The 20206-nt window shown below is 45.1% G+C and overlaps 1 protein-coding gene across 1 annotated transcript in view; it reads left to right on the plus strand.

Annotated features, from left to right (window-relative positions):
- Positions 1–20206, plus strand: part of Adamts17 (ADAM metallopeptidase with thrombospondin type 1 motif 17) — a 292022-nt gene that overhangs the window by 146831 nt on the left and 124985 nt on the right. Inside the window, exons 9-10 of the mRNA XM_051148701.1 lie at positions 5772–5912; positions 7715–7865. Of these exons, the coding sequence (XP_051004658.1) occupies positions 5772–5912; positions 7715–7865 (292 nt within the window). The remainder of the gene's footprint in view (positions 1–5771; positions 5913–7714; positions 7866–20206) is intronic.

Raw genomic sequence — 20206 nt, forward strand, 5'->3', positions numbered from 1 at the left:
CATTACTTGAAACCACATTCCACCCTCAGAACACCATAGTAGCTTTGAGCCAAAATTCAGAGAGGGTTTGAGGACAACTTGTGTACACAATCATTAAGTCAGCCAAAAGAATATATTTTTATCCTGTAAGTTGAATGCCAGCTAAGCAGTAATGATTACTGCAAGAAGCTGTAATTTATACTAGGGAGAGTGGAGAATTATTTTTAAGTGATAAAAAGTTTTGCTCAAGGCAAGGGGAATATAAAGACCCCCAAATGTGCAAATACATGGAAATATCAGAAACTAGTCCTTGGCTTAAATTTTTTTATATTTATTTTATTTTATGTCTGTGAACACTTTTTACTGCACATGTATGTGTGCACTCTATGTCAGTGCCTGGCGCCTGGGGAGGTCAAACAAGAGTGTTGGATCACCTGGCACTGGAGTTACAGGTGAGCCACTGTGAACTGCTGGGACTTGAACCCAGGTCCTCTGCAAGAGCAACATGTGCTCTTTAACCACCAGGCCAAACTCACCAGCCCCTAGCCCTTGGTTTTGGACAAGTGATGAGTTTATATGATGTCTTAAGTTTCTTGAACATTGTACAGTCACAAACTTGTATAGCGATGTGCCTCATGCTGTTTTAGTCAAGGGTCAAAAAAAAAAAAAATGCGCCATGTAAATGGCCAGGGTTCGTGTGGATATGTCATAGAGGGACATGGAGCTACCATACACTGTGCCGTACATGCTGTGTGGTGGTGTTTGCACGGCCGCAGAATTGCCCCCGATGCATTTCTCAGATTGTTCTTAGTCACGAAGCAGGCAGCACACGGCAGCCTTTAGTCCCTGATCCGTGCTATGGTGGAATAGCTAGGAATACTCACCTCCAAGTGGATGGAGGTGGGCCTTGGATTTTGAGTGTGTCCAGAATGTGTCAACGTGAATGCCCTTTCTGGCCTCACCTAAAAATTTGCCTTCCTGGTTGGAAGGAAAAGCCACTCTTGAGTTCTGGCTCTGGCCAGTCAACGTAAGTGTGCTGAAGTTTGACATCGACTGGTCTGCATTAGGGCAGTGGTCCTCAGACCTCTACGGCTATTGGAATCTCATGGGAACACGTAACAGTCCAAATGTTGAGCTTCTGCTCCACGCCAATGAACTGAGAAACTGGGACTGTAGGAGCCAGACACCAGTGTTTCTTCAGGCTTCCTAGAAGAGTCCCCGGTGTGGCCACGTTTGAAAGCCAGTGTTTTATAGAACCCCAAAATTAGTCTTACTTGGCCTTCTTCTGATTCTAGAATTCACCTTCTAAATTCTGTCCTGCCTGCTTGGTTTTTAGGCTGCATTAGGCTGGGTATAAACTGTTTTGAACCTGTAATACACATTTATACAGATAAATAGGCTACACACTACTTGAGGTCACTGCGAAGCTGGCTCTGGAAGTGGGGTCACCCCCTGTTTCAGACTCACATTTTTATGTCAAGTGCCTTCTTTGTCAGGGGATGGGCTGATCCCTAACTCCGTGACAGAGAGAACAGAACAACAGAACAGCCCAAGAGTGAAAACACTGTGTTCCTGACCAGAGCTACAAGGTGAACTGTTTCCAACAGAGGTTACTGCTGTTTATCCCGTGATGTAAAAGAGCCTGCGGTGGGGAAGAGAGGTGGAAAGTTCAGCCATGGGAAGCTCATCCACAGAGGAAAAGCTCAGCAGGGAATGCCAGCTGACTGCCTCAACTTTCCCAGTTGGTTTCTGCTGGGTGTTTTGAGCACCCAAGTTGATATTTTTGCTATTTTGTCTGTCTATCTGGTTGTCTGTCTGTCTGTCTGTCTGTCTGCCTATCTATCTATCTATCTATCAGATATCTGTCTTTTTATATTGGCTAGCTATGTATTTAATAAATCACTCATTGAATGCCATTAGAAGGCATTGAAGGAACACAGCACCCCCCTCCCTTGGAACTGCGGCTTGTCCTTTTGACCTGTATAACTTTGAGATGTGTTTTCCCTGGGTTCTGTGGTAGGGTGACTCTAGGAAATACCCATCTACTTCAGGAATATAGGCAAAGAGAACATATAGGTGAATATAGGTAAAACCCTTTAAAAAGGAATTCTGCTGTCTAGCCAGGCTGCTGTGTTTTCTGTGAGTCCATGGGTTCCATCAGTTTGCCAGTACTCATCAGCTCCTCTGTGTGCTTAGCTCTGGGCCAGGCTGTCAAGAGTTTGTGAGCTGCTGAGATATAAAAACAGAATGACAAGTCTTGTCCTTTGGAGTGACTCTGAGAGTCATGAAAAGAGAGACTGTCGGGGGTCAGAGTTCAGGGACATTCCTCCCCCTCAAGGATGGAGAGCCACTTTTCAAGAGGAAAAAACTCTGGCCTCAGAGTTGGGGTGAGCTCCACGTGAGCCAAAGGCCAGAACAAAAGCCTTGGACACAGACATGGTGTGTGAATCCTGGAAACCATCAAAGGGGCTGACTCGCAATCATTTCACAGCCCTGGAGGGGGCTGGACTTCCTCTCCACCTCCCTGGCATGCTGGAAAAGGCAGAGTCCGAACAGTGAGTCCACACAGCCCCCTGATGATTGGTTCCCCCCCAAAAAGGCAAGGGGGTGATAGTCATTAGGAACAGGAAGTCCCCTGTCCTTAGGATGGCTACTGCCTAAAGCACCCTGTGCCCTTTGATGTCTCCGACAGGCCTTTGAACTTTGGGAGGCAGCCTCTCTTCAGCCCCTCCTGCTGTCAGCTAAATTCCCCCTCTTCACTGCTGGCCTTTGAAGAAAGACACAGGAGCTGCTGGGGTCTGGCTACTCATGCCCATTAAAAGGCTGCACCATTGAGGCCCTCAGGGTATGGACGTTAGTGGGAGCAAAGGATGGGGTCCACCTTATGGCTTTTGCTAGCCTTTAGATCCCCACCTCACTCTGAGTTTTTGAGTAACTGTCAAGTGAACCAGCATCACAACCAACCCCTGTTGTCAGGGTAGGGCTTAAATCTTAGCTTCTTGGGAATCAAAGTTGCTAGATTTAGATGGACTTGAAACTAAACAAAGATGGCACAAACCAGTTTATCACAATCGTGTGTGTGTGTGTGTGTGTGTGTGTGTGTGTGTGTGTGTGTGTGTATTCTCACATATATACATGCAGTCTCTGTCTCTCTGTCTCTGTCTCTGTCTCTGTCTCTGTCCCTCCCTCCTCCCTCCCTCCCTCCCTCCCTCCCTCTCTCTCTCTCTCTCTCTCTCTCTCTCTCTCTCTCTCTCTCTCTCTCTGTGCATGTGTGTGTGTGTGTGTGTGTATGTGTTGGGCGTGCACACATATACATGTGCAGGCAGTCTATGGGTGCCTGTAGAGGCCAGAGGAAGATGTCTAGTGCCTTTCTCTGTCACTCTCCACACTATTCCTGTAAGATAGTCTCCTACTGAGCCTGGAGCTTGCTGGGTTTCGGCTATGCTGGCTACTCAGCAAAGCCCCAGCAGTCCTCCAGCCCTCCCACCCACTGGAGTTAACAGGTGCGTGGCCACACCCAGATTTTACATGAGTGCTCTGACTTTGAACTCGGGTCCTCGTGCTTGTACAAGAGGCACTTTACCCACTGAGCCATCTCTCAGCCCGACTGTGGGCGTTTCTTCGACGTTAATGTGCCTGCTACCTGCTTCATGGTGCCTTCGGGGCACCTGAGTTGGCAGCCCAGAGGCTGTTTGATTCCTTCACTCTCATGGATGAATGTGCCTAAAACAGTCCTTGTCTCCTTCGTAGCCACCATGGCTTTTCCTTCAGAACCGTGGTTCTTAACCTTCCTGACACTGCATCCCTTTAATACAGTTCATCATGCTGTGGTGACCCCCAGTGATTAAAAACTATTTCATTGCTACCTCATAACTGTAATTTTGCTACTGCTATGAACCATCATGTAAACATCTGATGTGCAGGAGATCAGCTGTGCAACCCTCAGAGGGGTGGTGGCCCACAGGTTGAGAACCACTTTTTGAGACTGTGAGCTCCACATGCCTAGCACTTCAGAGCTGTGTCTTTCTAGTAGAAAGCATTTGACGACTATATATTAAATGAGTGGCTAGATATGGCTACCCCATGTTTAGTCAAGGATGAGGAAATTGAGCTGCAGAGGAGTTGCCAACTAGGGGCAGGGCACAGAACCTCCACGCTTTGTCCTTTCTTTGTACCTTCTTCTCTATCTTGGCATAGTTAGTTGAAGTTCTGTTACGTTAGAGCGAAAAGCCCACCTGGTGTAAGTGTCTTAGATGTGTGTGTGGATGCGCAGTACAAAGGCACGTGTGCAAAGATCTGGACGTGACCTCACGCCTTCTGTCATTTCATGACGGGTTCACACTATGCGGTCATTATCCATCCTTGCCTACCACGATATTACCCACTATAGCAAATAACACAAACATCAATGTGCCCTCCATCCCATCTGATGGCGAGGTTGTGCCCCTCACAGCCGTTCCTTGGCCTCCTCATCCCTCCTCCGCTCGCGTTCATTTCTCCAAACTGGCCAAGGCAGCTTTGAGGGCAGGCCAGACCTGACTCCTGTTCCCTTTCGTCAAAATCCAAACACATTTGAAAGGCAGGTCAGCTCAGAGATAGCTGAATCCAGAGCTCTCTATCTCCTTTGGTGTCTTCAGTACTGACTCCAGTGGAGCTCAGTGGTGTGATGCATTGTGGGAGTTCTTCCTTGACCCCCTCCATGGTGTGCCTTGAGATATCTTGTAGCAAATCCAGGAGTGCTGTTTTGTTTAAGATAAGATCCATCCAAAGCCATTAAGTTATTATCGTGTCTGACATATGTGACATGAGAGACCCATCTGTGCCCTCGACCTCACAGTCATTTTGAGTTAAAATGACTATGTGCTAAATGCCACACATTTTCATCAAACATAGCATTGCCAGAAATAATACATGCCCTGGGACACAAACCTAAAATAACATGGAATTTTCAATCAGGTAATCTTTAATTTAAACTAAAAATAACCTAAACAGTAGTTTTTATATAAACCTCAAGTACCATGACTGGGTCTCTCTCCTGGAAATCATTGCCAGCAACTGTGCACAAGCCGATCTTGTCCTGTCTGCAGGTTCAGCTCATTACAGTGTGGACATGTGAATAAACCGAGGGCATTGTTTAGGTCAGCATTTGGTCACACCCCCACCTAGAGGTATCTCCCAGTGTCCCTTAGGTGCAGTTGACAAGGTAGGTGACAGGACACAGGGAACACCGGCTGATGAGGACAGGGGTCCCTCTGGGTCTTCTCTTGTGTTTCTTGAGGATGAGGAAATTTTTCAGTAAAGAAGAAAAAAAAGTTAGGGAGAACTACGAAGGATCACAAAGGACACAATTGTTGTTGAGTTGGAAGCCTTGAAGCCACAGTCTTCAGCAACTCAGTCCCTGGTGTTTTCCACTGGCTCTCAGCGTGGTGTGGTTCATTCTAATGAGTGCAAAACTTTAGGCCACTAACATAATGACATTTAATGTGAGATATCAGGTCAGCTTATCAGAAGGTTGGACTTTATTCACTGGCGTGTCATTAATTATCATGCTTAAGAATGCGTTCATTCACTCATTATTAACGTCATTTTGCTTAGTCTTCATACATTCTGTAATCAAACTGCCTTAGTCTCCGTATAAACTCCTGACTGTGGTCCGTAGTGTGATAACATTAGCACCCTGTCCACATCACTGTTTGTACTTTAAAGTTGATTTACGCTTGACCCGCGACCTACAAATGAGGCGTGTGAGGCATAGCGTCCCACACCCCTCCTTTCTCTTTCTCTTTGAACAGCCTGGGAATGAACCATGACGATGACCACTCATCTTGTGCTGGCCGGTCGCACATCATGTCGGGAGAGTGGGTGAAAGGCCGGAACCCCAGCGACCTCTCTTGGTCGTCCTGTAGTCGAGATGACCTCGAGAACTTTCTCAAGTAAGTCCTGGAGTCATTCCATAACATCAACAGAGTTTTTTTTGGTTTTGTTTTTGTTTTTGTTTTTTTAATTAAAAGACCAAAGATGGGCAACTCAGCAAGCGTGAGACGCCAGTCTTTGGATGGACTCTCATCTGGCTTGGGAGGTGACCAGTGCAGAGCCACCTGTAATGGGCAAAGGCCCCTTCCTGAGGCTGAAGCTGCTGTGATGTTGGTTGTCCAGTAGGGGATTGGTTGAGTAAATGGTTGCTTGAGTGAAATATCAACCCAGTGACTCTGTCTTGCACTTGTCTGCTGGTCTGTGACCATGGGTGGGCAACCACTGTAGAGACAGCTTGGCTGCTATAGAACTGAGAGCCTGCTGCCACTTGCTGGTGCTGCTTCTCTTGGGGGCAGTGAATTTGCTGGGGGTGGATTTGCACACTTCTCTACCATATGCGGGACGGGGTGTGCTTTTCTCACTAGCCTGTCCCTTCCTCAAGAATGCCTAGAGTTCTTCATTCTCAGATTTCTGTGGAGACCCTTCCAACCTGGTTTTAGGCCCCTGTTAAAGCAGCACATCCATCGTCCCTCTTAATCCCTGTTGCCCAATCTTAGGGATGTATTTATAATGTTGACTTAGGGTCCCTGGTTGCTTCACTGCTTCGTTGTGTTAATCCACAGTCCACATGGAGTGAAATAGAAGTGAGTCGGTAAGGTTCGCTGGTGGGTGGAGTTGAGCAGGCCAGCTCTATCTGACAGTACCCAGGGGATGTGAGCTAAAATAGTTAAAGGGTCTTCTACTTGTTTCCTGTGGATGGAAAAGTTGTTAAGTAACTAATCTGAGAAATGAGCTTACTGGTTTAAGATAGTCTACTTCCAATGAGTATTGTAATTACAGACTCCTAGTAAAATGTTGCAAGCCGCTTAATGTTATTCTGTTATCACTTAGAAGTGTCAGAGTGACATTTGCTGGGGTGCGTAGTGCTGGTCCCACAGGTGACAGATGGCTTGTGATTGGGCCTGGAAGCTGTGGACTAGCCTCAGTGCTCTTCCTCTCTCTCTCTCTCTCTCTCTCTCCCTCTCCCCGTCTGTCTCTCTCTCCCTCTGTCTCTCTCTCTCTCTCTCTCTCTCTCTGTGTGTGTGTGTGTGTGTGTGTGTGTGTGTGTGTGCATGCATTATACTCTACTCTTGAAGGGTTTGTTTAAGTGTTTAGTTTTATCTGCCTTGCTTTAAGGATAGAAAATAAAAGCATTGAGCACTTTATCTCCTTACAGCCCCCTTTGGTGAAATGCATCTCCCATTGTAAATGAGCATTCCTTTCCTAGTTGAAATCAGGATTTCTATGCACAGTGAGCCCTTGGCCTGCCTTCTGTGATAGCAGGATAGATATGATCAGGTGAGATCAAATCTGGCAGACTTGCTTTGGCCCAGGAATCCCTCAAAGAGACTCCATGCCAACAGAAAACAGCACTTTGAGGTTGTTTAAAATAAAACAACCTTAACTTGTTTTCTTTTTTGTTCATGGTTACTTTTGTTCAAAGAAAAATAATTTCATCAACCTCTCCTAAGAAAGTGTACTTGCTTTATCAGAGCTGCTCCTAGGGTTCTACCAAGTGGTCAGTTCTGTTTTGTCTTCAGAGGAGAGACCCACACTTAGTCATATGGTAAAGAACACACACCAAAACGGTAGTCCCTGCACCCAGTGCCGCGACTGTTGTCCCATGAAACATCCAAGGCACATCCTTCCCAGAGTACTGAAAACTCAGAACAAAGATGGGGCTAGTACATGTGGAGACTGACCTGCTTCTTGGCTTTTTCAGATCCAAAGGCAGTACCTGTTTACTGATCACTGACCCCAGGAGCCAGCATGCCTTGCGCCTTCCACACAAGCTGCCAGGCATGCACTACAGCGCCAATGAGCAGTGCCAGATTCTGTTTGGCACCAATGCTACCTTCTGCAGAAACATGGAGGTAAGCCACCAGGGAAGAGCAGACCTGGGAAGATGCATAAGCCCAGTAGTCCCTCTGCAGGTTGGGAATCTACTGGAGGTCATGGGTATTTCAGACATGTGACCCTTCTGTTTGCAGAGGCATATGCACACATCCTCACAGGTACATGTATGCCCCATATAACCAACTATGAGAACACCCCACACAGGCTATGTAAGCATCTATCCGTTCACATGGATCACTCTGAAGGGGATGTTTTGGGGCTACTAACACTAGTAGCCTGGTATTTTAGTATAAAGTCTTTGGGACAAAGGAAATCTAGTCACACTCCTTAGAAATGGTGTGATATCACCTGATTTCAAACCTTGCCCAGGTAAGGAAGAGATCTCAAAACGAGTTGACATTGGAGGATATCATATGGAGACAACTTAATAAGTAACAAATTAATTTAATAGTAATGATAACCTACAAGCAGCACTTATCAATCAGTGCCCATACGGTTGTTCCTAAGGCCCTAGCCTGCAGGAGGCCCATTAAGTCTCATCACAGCTCCCTGGAATTCGCCTCCAGCTTGCAGAGAGTATTACCAAGTCAAACTCAGGGACCATTTCAAATAGTTTGATTAGTGTGTAGGTGGCAGTGCAAGGACTTGGAGCCAAGACTGTTCACCCCTACACTGCAGATTTGCAAACAGTGAGGCCCATGGCTTGGCCAGTTCTATGTATGAAAAGTGCCAAGAGAGATGTGCTTATCTCTGGATTTTGCACTTGTGAACACATAAAATATACATACATGACACACAATTTTTAAATTTTAATATTAATGAAATTTTAGACCAAAATTAAGATAATAGAAATACAAAACTATTCATTACTCAAAAGCCATGTCCAGTATCAACTAAAAAAAAAAAAAAAAAAAAAAAAAAAAAAAAAAAACCTGACACGTGCAAAGCAGGAAAGTTAATTCATAAAAAAAACTGACAGATGTGCAAGGCAGGAAAGTACAGTCATCTTGAGTGAGAGTCAATAAAAACTGACCTGGAAGTGACACACATATAGTATAATTGCCCATATCAAGGACATTAGAATAACAATTCTAAAAATAGGATATATTAAATACATGGATGGGTTATGGAAATGGCATCTACTTAGAACTGTTGAAAAAGAATGCTGCAAAGTCTTAGATGAAGGTTCTCCTGGCAAAACTGATGGCTCGTTAGACGTCATAATAGAGCTTGGTAAGTTTGAACACAAAGCAACCCAAAATGATTTAAAAATGAAACACCAAGAGAAAAAAAAAACTGAAAAAAGCAAAAAGCCCTACCATCCTGTGAAGATAATGTCCACAAGGGGATAGAGAGAAATGAGAATGATGAGCTAATGGCTGAAACTTGCCAAATTCGATGAAAACGTTCAGACAACAGGTCAAAGGAGGTCAGTGAACTCCAAATACAAGAAACAAGGAAATCCGGACCAACATTCATCATGATTAAATTATTTAAAAATAGTAATAGGTACCAGGAGGTAAAGGAGCTTGCTGCCAAGCCTTAAGACCTGAATTCTATTCCCATGACCCACACTCCCACATGAGCACATGAACACACACATACACAAATAAATGCATAAAATAAATACCGTATTTCCCGGCGTATAAGATGACTTTTTAAACCCTAAAAAAATCCGTGTCAATGTCAGGGGTCATCTTATACACTGGGTGCTTACCTGGAGCTTGCTTCCCCTTGCTTCCTATGCCCGGCGCATATAGTGGGAAGGTGGTTGCTGCAGCCACATACCCTCTCTGTGCAGGGAGCATGAAGCAGGGAGGAGCAAGCTGCACACATCTTCCTGTAACTCAAGGAGGAGAATGCTCAGTGGATTGGCTGTCCACCAGAACCCACCCATTCAACTCTGAGGGTTGAGTGTGGAATGTGCCTTAAAGGGGCAGTGTAGGCTGGCACTGGCTGTCTGCCAGCATTTAATTAAGTACCTGGCTGTCTGTGCCCTGCCTGCAAATAGACACTTACCAGAGTCTACTGCACAGGGTGTGCACTGAAAGAGGGGTAGTCTTATACGGCAAGTATATTCCAAAACTGTATTTTAACTGGGAAAGTTGGGGGTCATCTTATACATCAAAAAATACGGTAAATGTAAGCAGAAGCAGTATTAAAGATAAAAATCTTAAAATCAGCCAGGCAATTAAAGACAAGTATACAGTGAGTGTATTGCTCACTAGAAACAACGCAATCAGATCAAGAGTAGAGAAGTTTCTTACAGTATTGAAAAAAAGAAGTCTGTTAATGTAAAATTCTATACCCAGCAAAATTATCTTTCAAAAATAATTATGAAAGGCAGGCTTTCTACTATACAAAAGTTGAAACACTCACCATGTGTGGACCCACACTATGAAAAATAATGTCTTCTTTTCAGCAAAAAGAAGATAGTGGGTGAAAACCTGTTTCTAAAAAGGAATTAAGAGCCCTGAAAATAGCCTCAAAGTGGGTGAAACATGGTTTATATAAACACCTATTTTTAAAATATCATTGATCATTTCACAAAAAGAACAAGAATGCTCTTGTGGTAGACCTCCATGTACAAAGCCCCAGAGCCTATGACTATCAGTGTAAGAGACGTCTCAGGTGTGATGTAACTGTCTTTAGAGGGGGGTGGACATTGTCCTGGATTGTATGTGCTGGTCTGATAGGCTCAGATGAGTCACCCAAAAGGATGCAGAGTGACTGAGTGAGATAAAGTGACAGTAGAAACAGGAGGTTGGAGTGACACCAGAGGTGGACATAAGACAAGGACTTCAGGTTTATCTAGGTAGAGGTTTGAAGAGGCTGGCACACCCCACAGCCTCAGGAAGGAGCCAGGCTTGCGGGGATAGTGATCTTAGACTTCTGACTTCTAGGACTCCCAGACAACTGTGCTGTTTCAAACTAGTCATTTGTTTTTTATCAGCAATAGAAAGTGAGTAGAGATTCTCCATTGGAAACTAATTCACTCAAAGTCATGGCGTTTGCCAGAAAGAGGAGCATGGAAGTGGAGTGTTGTGAGATTTTTATGCATAAGGAGGAATGAAGTAAGCCTTCTGAGACTACAGCTTTATGTTCCGAGATTTCAGTTACACAAAGTCAACTGTAGTCCAAAAATGCTAAGTAGAAAATCCCAGAAATGAGCAGTTAGTTTAAAAACCACTTCTGCTAGCACGCTCTTACAGCTGTCCTTTTGTTGGTAATTGTTGCTAGTCCCCAATCCCCAGTCCCCTGCTATGCTGTTTAAACTAAACTTTATCACAGCTGTGTATGGTAAAGAAGCAGTGTATAGGATGATGGGTACAATTGTGTGACTGGAGTCTAATAGAAGACAGATTTAATAAAAACTCACAATATCAATCAGTTATGAAACAACCAGTTAACAAAAGCAAACACATGCAGCTGTATATTGCTTCATTCAAGGTTATTAACCTCATTGGAAGAGCATATAAGGATGGATTTTAGATTTGCATTGTAAATGACAACCCATCTTATTCTGAAAGTAAGGCAGCGCACATGTCTTCAGGGTCCAAGACATGTTCCTACAACCTGGAACTTTCCCCTTTCCCCTGTGTCCACGTGGACAGCACTGACTGTCCAATCCTCATACTAGCAATGTCACTGATTACTGTCATTACATCTCAAATCATCTCCCCTGGTTTCAGAAAGAACCACGCTGTGCGTAAGGCATGTGCTTGCTTTATAAGCCTAAAAGCTTGAGTCCAGATCCTCAGAACCTGCATAAAGTCAGGCACAGTAGCACATCTATACCCTGGTGCTCTTTTTTGTTTTGGTTTAGTTTGGTTTGGTTTTGGGTTTGGGTTTGGTTTTTTGAGACAGGGTCTCTCTGTGTAGCTTCAGCTATCCTGGACTCACTTTGTAGACCAGTCTGGCCTCGAGCTCACAGTGCTCCACCTGCCTCTGCCTCCCAAGTGCTGGGACCAAAGGTGTACACCACCATGCCTGGCTATACTTATGGAGACATTGGAGGTGAATGGAGAAAAAGCCATGGGTGCTCATGGAACAGCTAGCCTGGTGTACACAAACAGGAAAGCAAGACAGACCTTGTCTCAAATAAGGTAGGAGGGGAGGAACAATATCCAACGTTGTTCTCTGTATTACACACACACACACACACACACACACACACACACACACACACACGCACACAACACACACACATGCACACGGGGAGGGAAGGGAGAAAGTATTATGACTATAAAAACCACTTTTGGTCCTCTTTAATAGGAAAAAAAATCTACTTACTTACTAGATGTCATAAAACACAAGAAAACACTCTTGGACAGGCATTTTTAGGAGAGAGACAATACCATACAGAAATCACAGCTTCCAAAATCTGGAGGAACCTCTCTCTTAAAACCTGCATTCCTATGTGGGAATTGAGAATGCTGTCTGAATTCCCAGGCCCTGAGCTCCCTGGAAGACAAGACCTCCCAATTCACAGCCAGCCAGCGAGCCAGCCAGCCATCCAGCCAGCCATCCAGCCAGCCAGCCCAGGGCTGAGTCCCTGTGTGCAGCTATCATGGAAAGCTTGGGGAAGCACCTGAACATTAATGAGACAACTGTGTGTATTGTGTCTGTCTCTCTTTTGTCTCAAACATTTTTAGAGCTTAAGCCTACCACTAAAAATCATGAACTAGAAGTGGGGTTGGACATGGCCCAGGGAATAAAACCGAGACACGGGGCTGCAGGGTGGGGTGCTTTCTGCTTTTGGAATGCAGAGCTTAAAACAAAGGATAAATGAAACTAGGTAGATTGCACTTTGAGACAAATACTAGCCATCCTCACTACCTCAGAGCCCTCTTCCATCCTCTACTCTGCTTCTGAGAAGTAAGTTTCCCCTCTGGGGAGTGGTAGGGTTGCTCAGTGGGTAAAGGCACTGACCACCAAGACAACATGAATTCAGTCCTGGGCCTCACATGGTGGAAAGAGAGAGCTGATTCCCCAAGTTGGCCCTTGACCTCCAAATACATGTCATTCCACTCAAGCACATGAGTGTGTACACACGCACACACACACACACATGCACACACATACTAAATAAATAAACAAACAGAGTTGTTAAATACATAAACAAAGTAAGAGTTCTGCAGAAAGATAGGCCTAGAGTGTATCCTGGCATCCTGGCAGAAGATGGCAGTCAGGTACAGCCTCCCTGGTCTCAGGAGACTGGATTTCTCATCCCCACATTCCCATGATTGTCCTCAACTAAAGCCCTTGGGTGGTTTCATTGGATTTTTGTGACACAGGCTGGGAAAGTGACTGCAGCTTTTCCCTCCAGCTTCTCACTGAAGCAAATAGCTCCTTCACTTCTAGTGGCTGGCAATGTGCCCTAGCTCTCTTTGCGGTTCCCATGGCCATCACTGAGATTAGAAGTTACAGGTACCTCCACTCTAACAGTCATGGCTGACATCACAGGCTACCATTTGTACTCCCCACGTCTTCAACATCACGGCAATTTATTATGCCCCAAGCCAACTCTTATCATATTGTGTGTTTATCAGCACATTCCAAGCCTGATAAACTGAGCTCCATCCCCAGGACCTACATGGTGACCGGAGAGAGCTAACTCTACCAATTTGTTCTCTGACTGCCACATATACATAATGTCACCTGCACAACCAAACACACACACACACACACACACACACACACACACACACACACACACACACACACACCACACACCACACTGTAATTTAAACATATTAAAAACAAGAAACACTATTGCATTACAGGGAACTTGTTTTGTTTTCATTTCTTGTACTTTGTTTTTTTGTTTTGTTTGTTTTTGTTTTGGATTTGGTTTTTGTACTCTGGAAACATTAATTTAATTGTCTTCCTGCTTATCCTATACGTCCCACACTATTAGGCTTTGACAAACATAGCCTAGTAGGGACTAGTATGTGCCACTAAATGCTCAGAGCCCTGGAGAGGGGCGGCAGGCTGGCTTCTGCCCATTGTCGAAAGCCCCAGCTGCCCTGAGTTCTTGTTCCCCTTCGGGTAGAATTAAGACTGCAGAACTTCCTTGTATGTTCTTCTCCTGGCACTCAGGGCACATAGCTGTTTTAAGACCCATAGAAGTTAAGGGCCATGCCCTTGCTCATATGAAAAACATCACCACACTCTGTGTTAAGAGCCACCTAGGCTTCAAGTGGTAACCAACAAACGCCTTCCCGAGCATCCGCATGCTTCAGAACCAAGACAAATTAAAACACAGTCCGTTTTCGTTTGTAGGGTTCTGGAGTCCCCCATACTATCACCATTGAATCTTGCGTGTCTGTCTGCAGAATGCTGGTATTGTAAGGCTCAGAACTGTCTATGGAAATATGAACGACAAAAAAAAAAAAAAATTGGCATCAGTAGCTGGCATTTGTTGTAGGAGTTATTGGCAAGTAGAACTGTCTCTTCTTTTAGCCAATGGCAATGTGATGTTTTTAATTCAATAAAGTATTTCAAGAAAGTCCAAACATAAAAGTTATAAACATTGAAGGGTAAATATTTATTAGAAAGGGGAAATGAACTTTATGCAATTAGCGCAATCCATCTTCTTTATGATTACAAGGTCCTCCTGTCCCCCATCAGCAAAGTCACGCCTCAGCGAGGCTTTCAAGCTGTCAGGGCTCAAATGCTCTGCCAGGTGAGGTGGAGGGTGAGAAGTGAACGGGAGGCATGGTCAGCTGGAAGCGTGAGTCTACAATTGCTACTGGAGCTGGGGCCAATGGGTAGGGACACATAGAGCAATGTCCTGACCAGGGCCACTGCCTCACAAAGCTCCCAGCCTTTCTTAACAGTACAGAGGGAGTTCATGCTTGCTTCACAGTAGCACCTGGGGAATCTTAGCTGGTGATGATCATACCAGTTGCCTCTCAGTGACACATTGCACCTCCCCTGCCCTCGAGCCCACACATGATGGCCACAGGTAGGAAGGAAGGTGGCTCTCAGAAGAATTGCACATGCCATAGTCATGTCAACATGGGTGTGTCTACCCACCCCTGGTATGTACAAAGGACTGTGATATTTTGTGATGCAGTTTTTCTCAGATTACTGTTGAGCATCAAAGCCATGAGCCAACTGTTTCAGGAAGTCAGGAGTGTCTGGAGCAGTTGCTGGTGAGAGTGTACGCTCTTCTACCTTATACTCTCTCCTTACTTATTTTTATAGTGTTTTGTTTTGTTTTGTTTTATTTTTGTTTTGAGACACGGTTTCTCTGTATGGCCATAGCTGTCCTGGACTTGCTTTATCGACCAGGCTGTCTTCCAACTCACAGAGATCCGCCTGCCTCTGTCTCCCCCAGCGCTGGGATTATGAACGCATTGGCTCCCTCCTTACCATAGCAGTCTCATAGCCTTAGGTACTCACTGCACAGTGGTGAGAAAGAAAGTCTCCCTATCCAGGCTGCCTGCCCCCACCTCTCTACATCTGGTAGTCATAGTCTTTCTCTGCCTCAGTCTGCCAATCTGAAAAAACGAGAGAATAATTCCTATGGACCCATCATCAGGTTGTTTTAGAAGCTCAGTGACAGACACCTAATGTTGAGCATGTAGCACACATTGGTAAGTATAGCTGGCTCGGTTTTTCTGTTCTTGGACCCAGCAGGAAAGTGGCAGATGCTGTCACAGTGATTGTCCTTTTTTTTTTTTTTTTTTTTTTTCCTGCATCTCTGTGTTCTTGCCATGTCTCCTGGCACCCTGGGAGGCTGGAACCCACCCCCAGCCCAGGATAGCCCTCTAGTACATAGTATGTGCCTCTGTAAACTCCCTCTTCCCAGACTAGAAAGCCTCTTTGTGTCCTGCTGAGAGGGGCCTGGAGCCTGGGCAAAGATCACTGCATATCCAGGAAGCCTGGGTATTCGAATTCCACATGACAACAAGGTTCACTTCTCTGATGTCAGTCATATCTCAACTGGGATCCATGTTAGAGGCTCCTCCAGAGAGTGGCAGAAGCATCTGCATCCTGCTACAAGTCCGTCCTACCTTTTCTCAGGGAGACCGGCATGGCATGGATTTCAGGTCTCTGTCTTTTCCTATAGCTCTGAGACTCCAGGATTCTTACAGTCAGCCTGGGTTGGAAACTACTGGTCTAAATAAAATCTGTCCCTTCCGTGCCAATGGACCTGGCCAGAGAAGGAGGCTGGCAGAGTCCAAGAGCCTCCCTAGCCCTGCCCCTCTCAGACAGGGCTGTGCTGCAAATGTGCAGCTAGACGCCCGGCTGCAAGCTGCCTTGCCTGTCTCCGTTGGGTCTCAGCTCCAGCATCTGCAGTCTCCCGAAGCTGCTGGGCTTTGGCAGAAGTTGGCCCAGATTTTCCAGAGGCGTTTGAAAGCTTACAGTAGACAGCCTTCTCAGAGAGCTCTCCAGACGATCCAAGCTGTGTGTTATCTTTCATTCCTTGTCCCCTTGCCAGCTGAGTGCCCTGGTCCCAGACCCCATCCTCACCCCCAAAACACTCAGTCCCGGTCAGGTGAGCATCTCCACCACCCTCGGGAACAGGGAAGGAGCGACCACACCCTGAATATAGGAAACAGTCCATGTGCAGTGCTGGCGTGCTGGACGCTGGGAAGACTTCAAACTGCAGCAGTATTTGTGGGAAATTTGGATCCGTCACTGTTTCACCCAGCTCTTGGCATGTTATCTGCCTTTGGCTTGTGTTATCAGCAACACATTCTTTGAGGGAGTTTACATAACGGTCCCCTCAGGAATCGCTCAGAGTGCTAGCTGCCCTCTCAGCCCACAGTGGGTGCCCAGTGAGAAAAGAGGCAAAAAGTGAATCACAATCAAAACCCAAGTTCTTGGAAGAGCCACCATCAGTTAGAGAAAAGTGGGAAAGGCTTGTGTACATGAGCAAGGGGTCCTTGACACCTGCCTCGTGTTTTCCTGGGGCAAAGGATGGAAGTTTAGTGCTGGCTGGGTTTCTACACAGTACCAGCAGGAACTGTGCACAGAACCGGATGTACCTTTTACCAGATTTTAAACGTGGTCTTTGAGGTGGCACAGCGATGTCAGAGAAGGAGGAGCGGTTTCATTTTCTTGTTTGTAGGAACCGAGCCCTTCCTGCTGCTGTTCAAGAGTGGCTCCCAGGTACTGAGCGGGCCTTAGCATCCTCCTCTGTATGCCTGGGCCTATCCAAGACCACCATGTTTTCATTGAAGACAGAGAACACGCTGCTCAGCAACGGTTACATCCAAGGCTGGGACATTCTTAACCCTTTCTGGCACCACAGCCACACCAAATCCCAAATTTGGAGCATTTTTTCAATATGGGTCCCTGAGTTAGGAATGTCCAACCAGCAAATTCTCAGCAAATAGCACCCCCTCACCATAAAACGTCCACAGTCTAAAATACTTCTGGTCCCAGGCATTTTGGATAAGGGATCTTCCACCTCTATGGGGCCTCGCAGGCAGAGGAAACAGCCTGTGATAAAACAGGATGCTGAATGCCCTTGCATAGCTCACAGACTGAGTTCTTGGGAAGAAATGGGAAGAGGAAATTGGAGACTAATAGAGACGTGATACAACCTATAGCAGGTGCCATGGGTTTGGGGCTTGGTACAGGATTCGCAGTGTATATTGGTGAGTTAGCTCTGCTCCCTTGTCCGTACCATGGGATAGTGACTGTCTGCCTCACAATATTGAGAAACTAGTTTGTTAGAGTCTAGGAGACACTCGGATTTTGTCCATTTCACTACTCACTGCTTTTTCTCCAAACCCTGGTGCAGCCAGGACCCTGATTTGCATTTACTCTTCTGTCTCCCTCAGCAGCTCCCACCTGTGGCACTTCTGCAGCCTCTCCCTGCTGTTCCCAATGCCCATGATCTGCAGAATACTGGCTAGTTACTTCGTGAACTGGGCCTTTCTTGCATCTTCATTAGAGTGAGATGATTATTATGGCAAGGGTAACCTGAGGTGGGGGCATGAGTGGACACAGTGAATGGCGCACTGGTGCCTTTCGTCACCTGGCTGAGGTGCTGGCCCCACAGAGTTCTTCACTGTAACTTACAGCTTTCTCTTTCCCATCAACACTGAGTTCATCTGTAGCAGGGTTTCCCAGCCTAGGCACTATTGACACATTGAGCTTGGTAATCCTTTGTTGAAAGGAGACAATTTGTACCCCTTAGGGGTTTAGCAGAATCCCTGGCATATACTCACTGTGCCGAGGAGTGGCGACTACTCCTGACTGAGCTGTGACAACTAAAAGCTGTGTCTTCAAATACCACCAAATGCCCTTTGGAGTGCTCTACTGCCCCTGACTGAGAACCATAGATCCACAAGATAAAGACCTAGAAGTACATCAAAGGGCATTTCACACACACATAAATTCTGTAGCTGCATTTCCCTAGAAAACAACAGGAGACACACAGAAAAGTACATAGATTGTAAGTGCAGTTACATTGGCTTCTCACTACGTGTACAAGTATGGCTGCACATCAGGAAGCAGGGCATGCTGGGTCATCCAGAATAACCCTTGTCACTCATTTTTATTCACTCCCCCTTAGAGTGACCACCATTGTAAACACTATAGAGCGCTGTGCCTCCTTGGGCTGATTTTGCTTATCTTTGAATTTTAGATAACACCAAGAGCACCACCCATCACTTACAGATCTTGCACAGTTCATTTCCAAAGAGGCTTAAATTTGCACACTTATGTAAGCAGTGTGAGAGAGTACCTCCCTCTCCTACACCCTTACCTCACCTTATTTTTTTTTAAATATTTATTTATTTGTATTTTATGTGTATTGGTGTTTTGCCTGCATGCATGGCTGTCTGAGGGTGCTGGATCCCTTGGCACTGTAGTTACAGACAGTTGTGAGCTGCCACGTGGGTGCTGGGGATTGAACCTGGGTCCTCTGGAAGAGAAGCCATTGCTCTTAACCACTGAGCCATCTCTCTAGCCCTGACACTCCATCTTTTATCTTTGCTCATCCTGAGTATTTGGAAAATGAGTCTATTGCAGGTGAAACTGCATTTATTATGTTAATGAGCTTATATATTTATCCATATACTGAAGAACCAGTGTTCTGTTTTCTATGGACTGGTCTTTTTGTTTGTTTGTTTGTTTGTTTTTTTAGTTTTGTTACATTGTATCACTGAGTGTGTGTGTGTGTGTGTATGTGTGTGTATAGTGTTCTTTGCACATGTGTGTGAAGTAAAATACCTCTTTTTCCAAAAACCATGAGACTTACTCCATCCTCAAAATGGTCTCTTCATTCCTAAACTGCAAATAACATTATTTCTGTGGCTTCTTCTTTTACTTTTACGAATTTACTTTTCTGTTAATGTCCTTAACAGAACATCATTTTATGTGTGTGTGTGCCTAAGCTGTGTGTGCATACATGAGTGCAGTTGGCTGAGGAAGCCAAGAAAAGGTGTGGGAATCTCTGGACTTGGGGGCTGGGAATCGAACCCAGGTCCTTTGCAGAACAGGAAGTGCTCTTTCCTACTGAGCTGTCTCTCCAGACCCCATGCCTTAGTCTTTACTTCTGAATTTCCCCTCTGCCCCACTAATCACACCATGTACTTACTGTTTACATGACCATAGCTCCATAAAGCGTCTTAGTACCCTGAACATATGCTTTTCTACAGCTTCGCTAGTGAATTATCCCTTGTTTGCGTTCCCACGCGGCCTTCAGAATATTCTCATTTAGCTCAAGATTGTGTGATTATGTTAAATTCAAATGCATTCTTTTGTAAATTAACTCGCAGGAAAGTATTTTCTTGTGCGCAGCTCGGCACCGTCCTACAGTAACATGATGTCCTTCTACATGATTTCAAGATGTCTTCCCAACCCACCCAGGGGAAAACTTGTAATTTGTCTCTGTATAAAGCTTACATATTCCCTCTTACATTTACTTCTACAAAATACTTCTGTTCCTTTTAAAGTGAGGTCTTTCTTCCATTATGTGGCTGAATTGATGATGTCTTGTATTATAATTGGGCACAGCCATCTTGCTGAGTGAACTGCCTGAGTACTGTGCATACGCTGGGTGAATAGCCTCATTTTCTAGTTACCTGATTCCCTTTGCTCACCCAATAATTTCCTCTCTGATGCAAATAACAATTGGCTTTCCTGTTCTTCTTGACATTGAGGCAGATGCTTCTAATATCCCCTCATGAGATGGGTATTTATTAAGTTTAAAAAGTATACATTTGTTTATATCTTATTAGGCATTTAATAAGACTCACAATAGAATTTTATTAAATGCCTTTTTATTATCTATGGAGAGAACAAATAACTTATTTTTTAAATTATTGCACTTATAAATAAAAACTAAAGTTTTATGTGCATGAGTGTTTTGCCTGCATGTATGTCACAT

The sequence above is a fragment of the Acomys russatus genome, chromosome 7, assembly GCF_903995435.1.
Source record: "Acomys russatus chromosome 7, mAcoRus1.1, whole genome shotgun sequence".
Classification (NCBI taxonomy): Eukaryota; Metazoa; Chordata; class Mammalia; order Rodentia; family Muridae; genus Acomys; species Acomys russatus.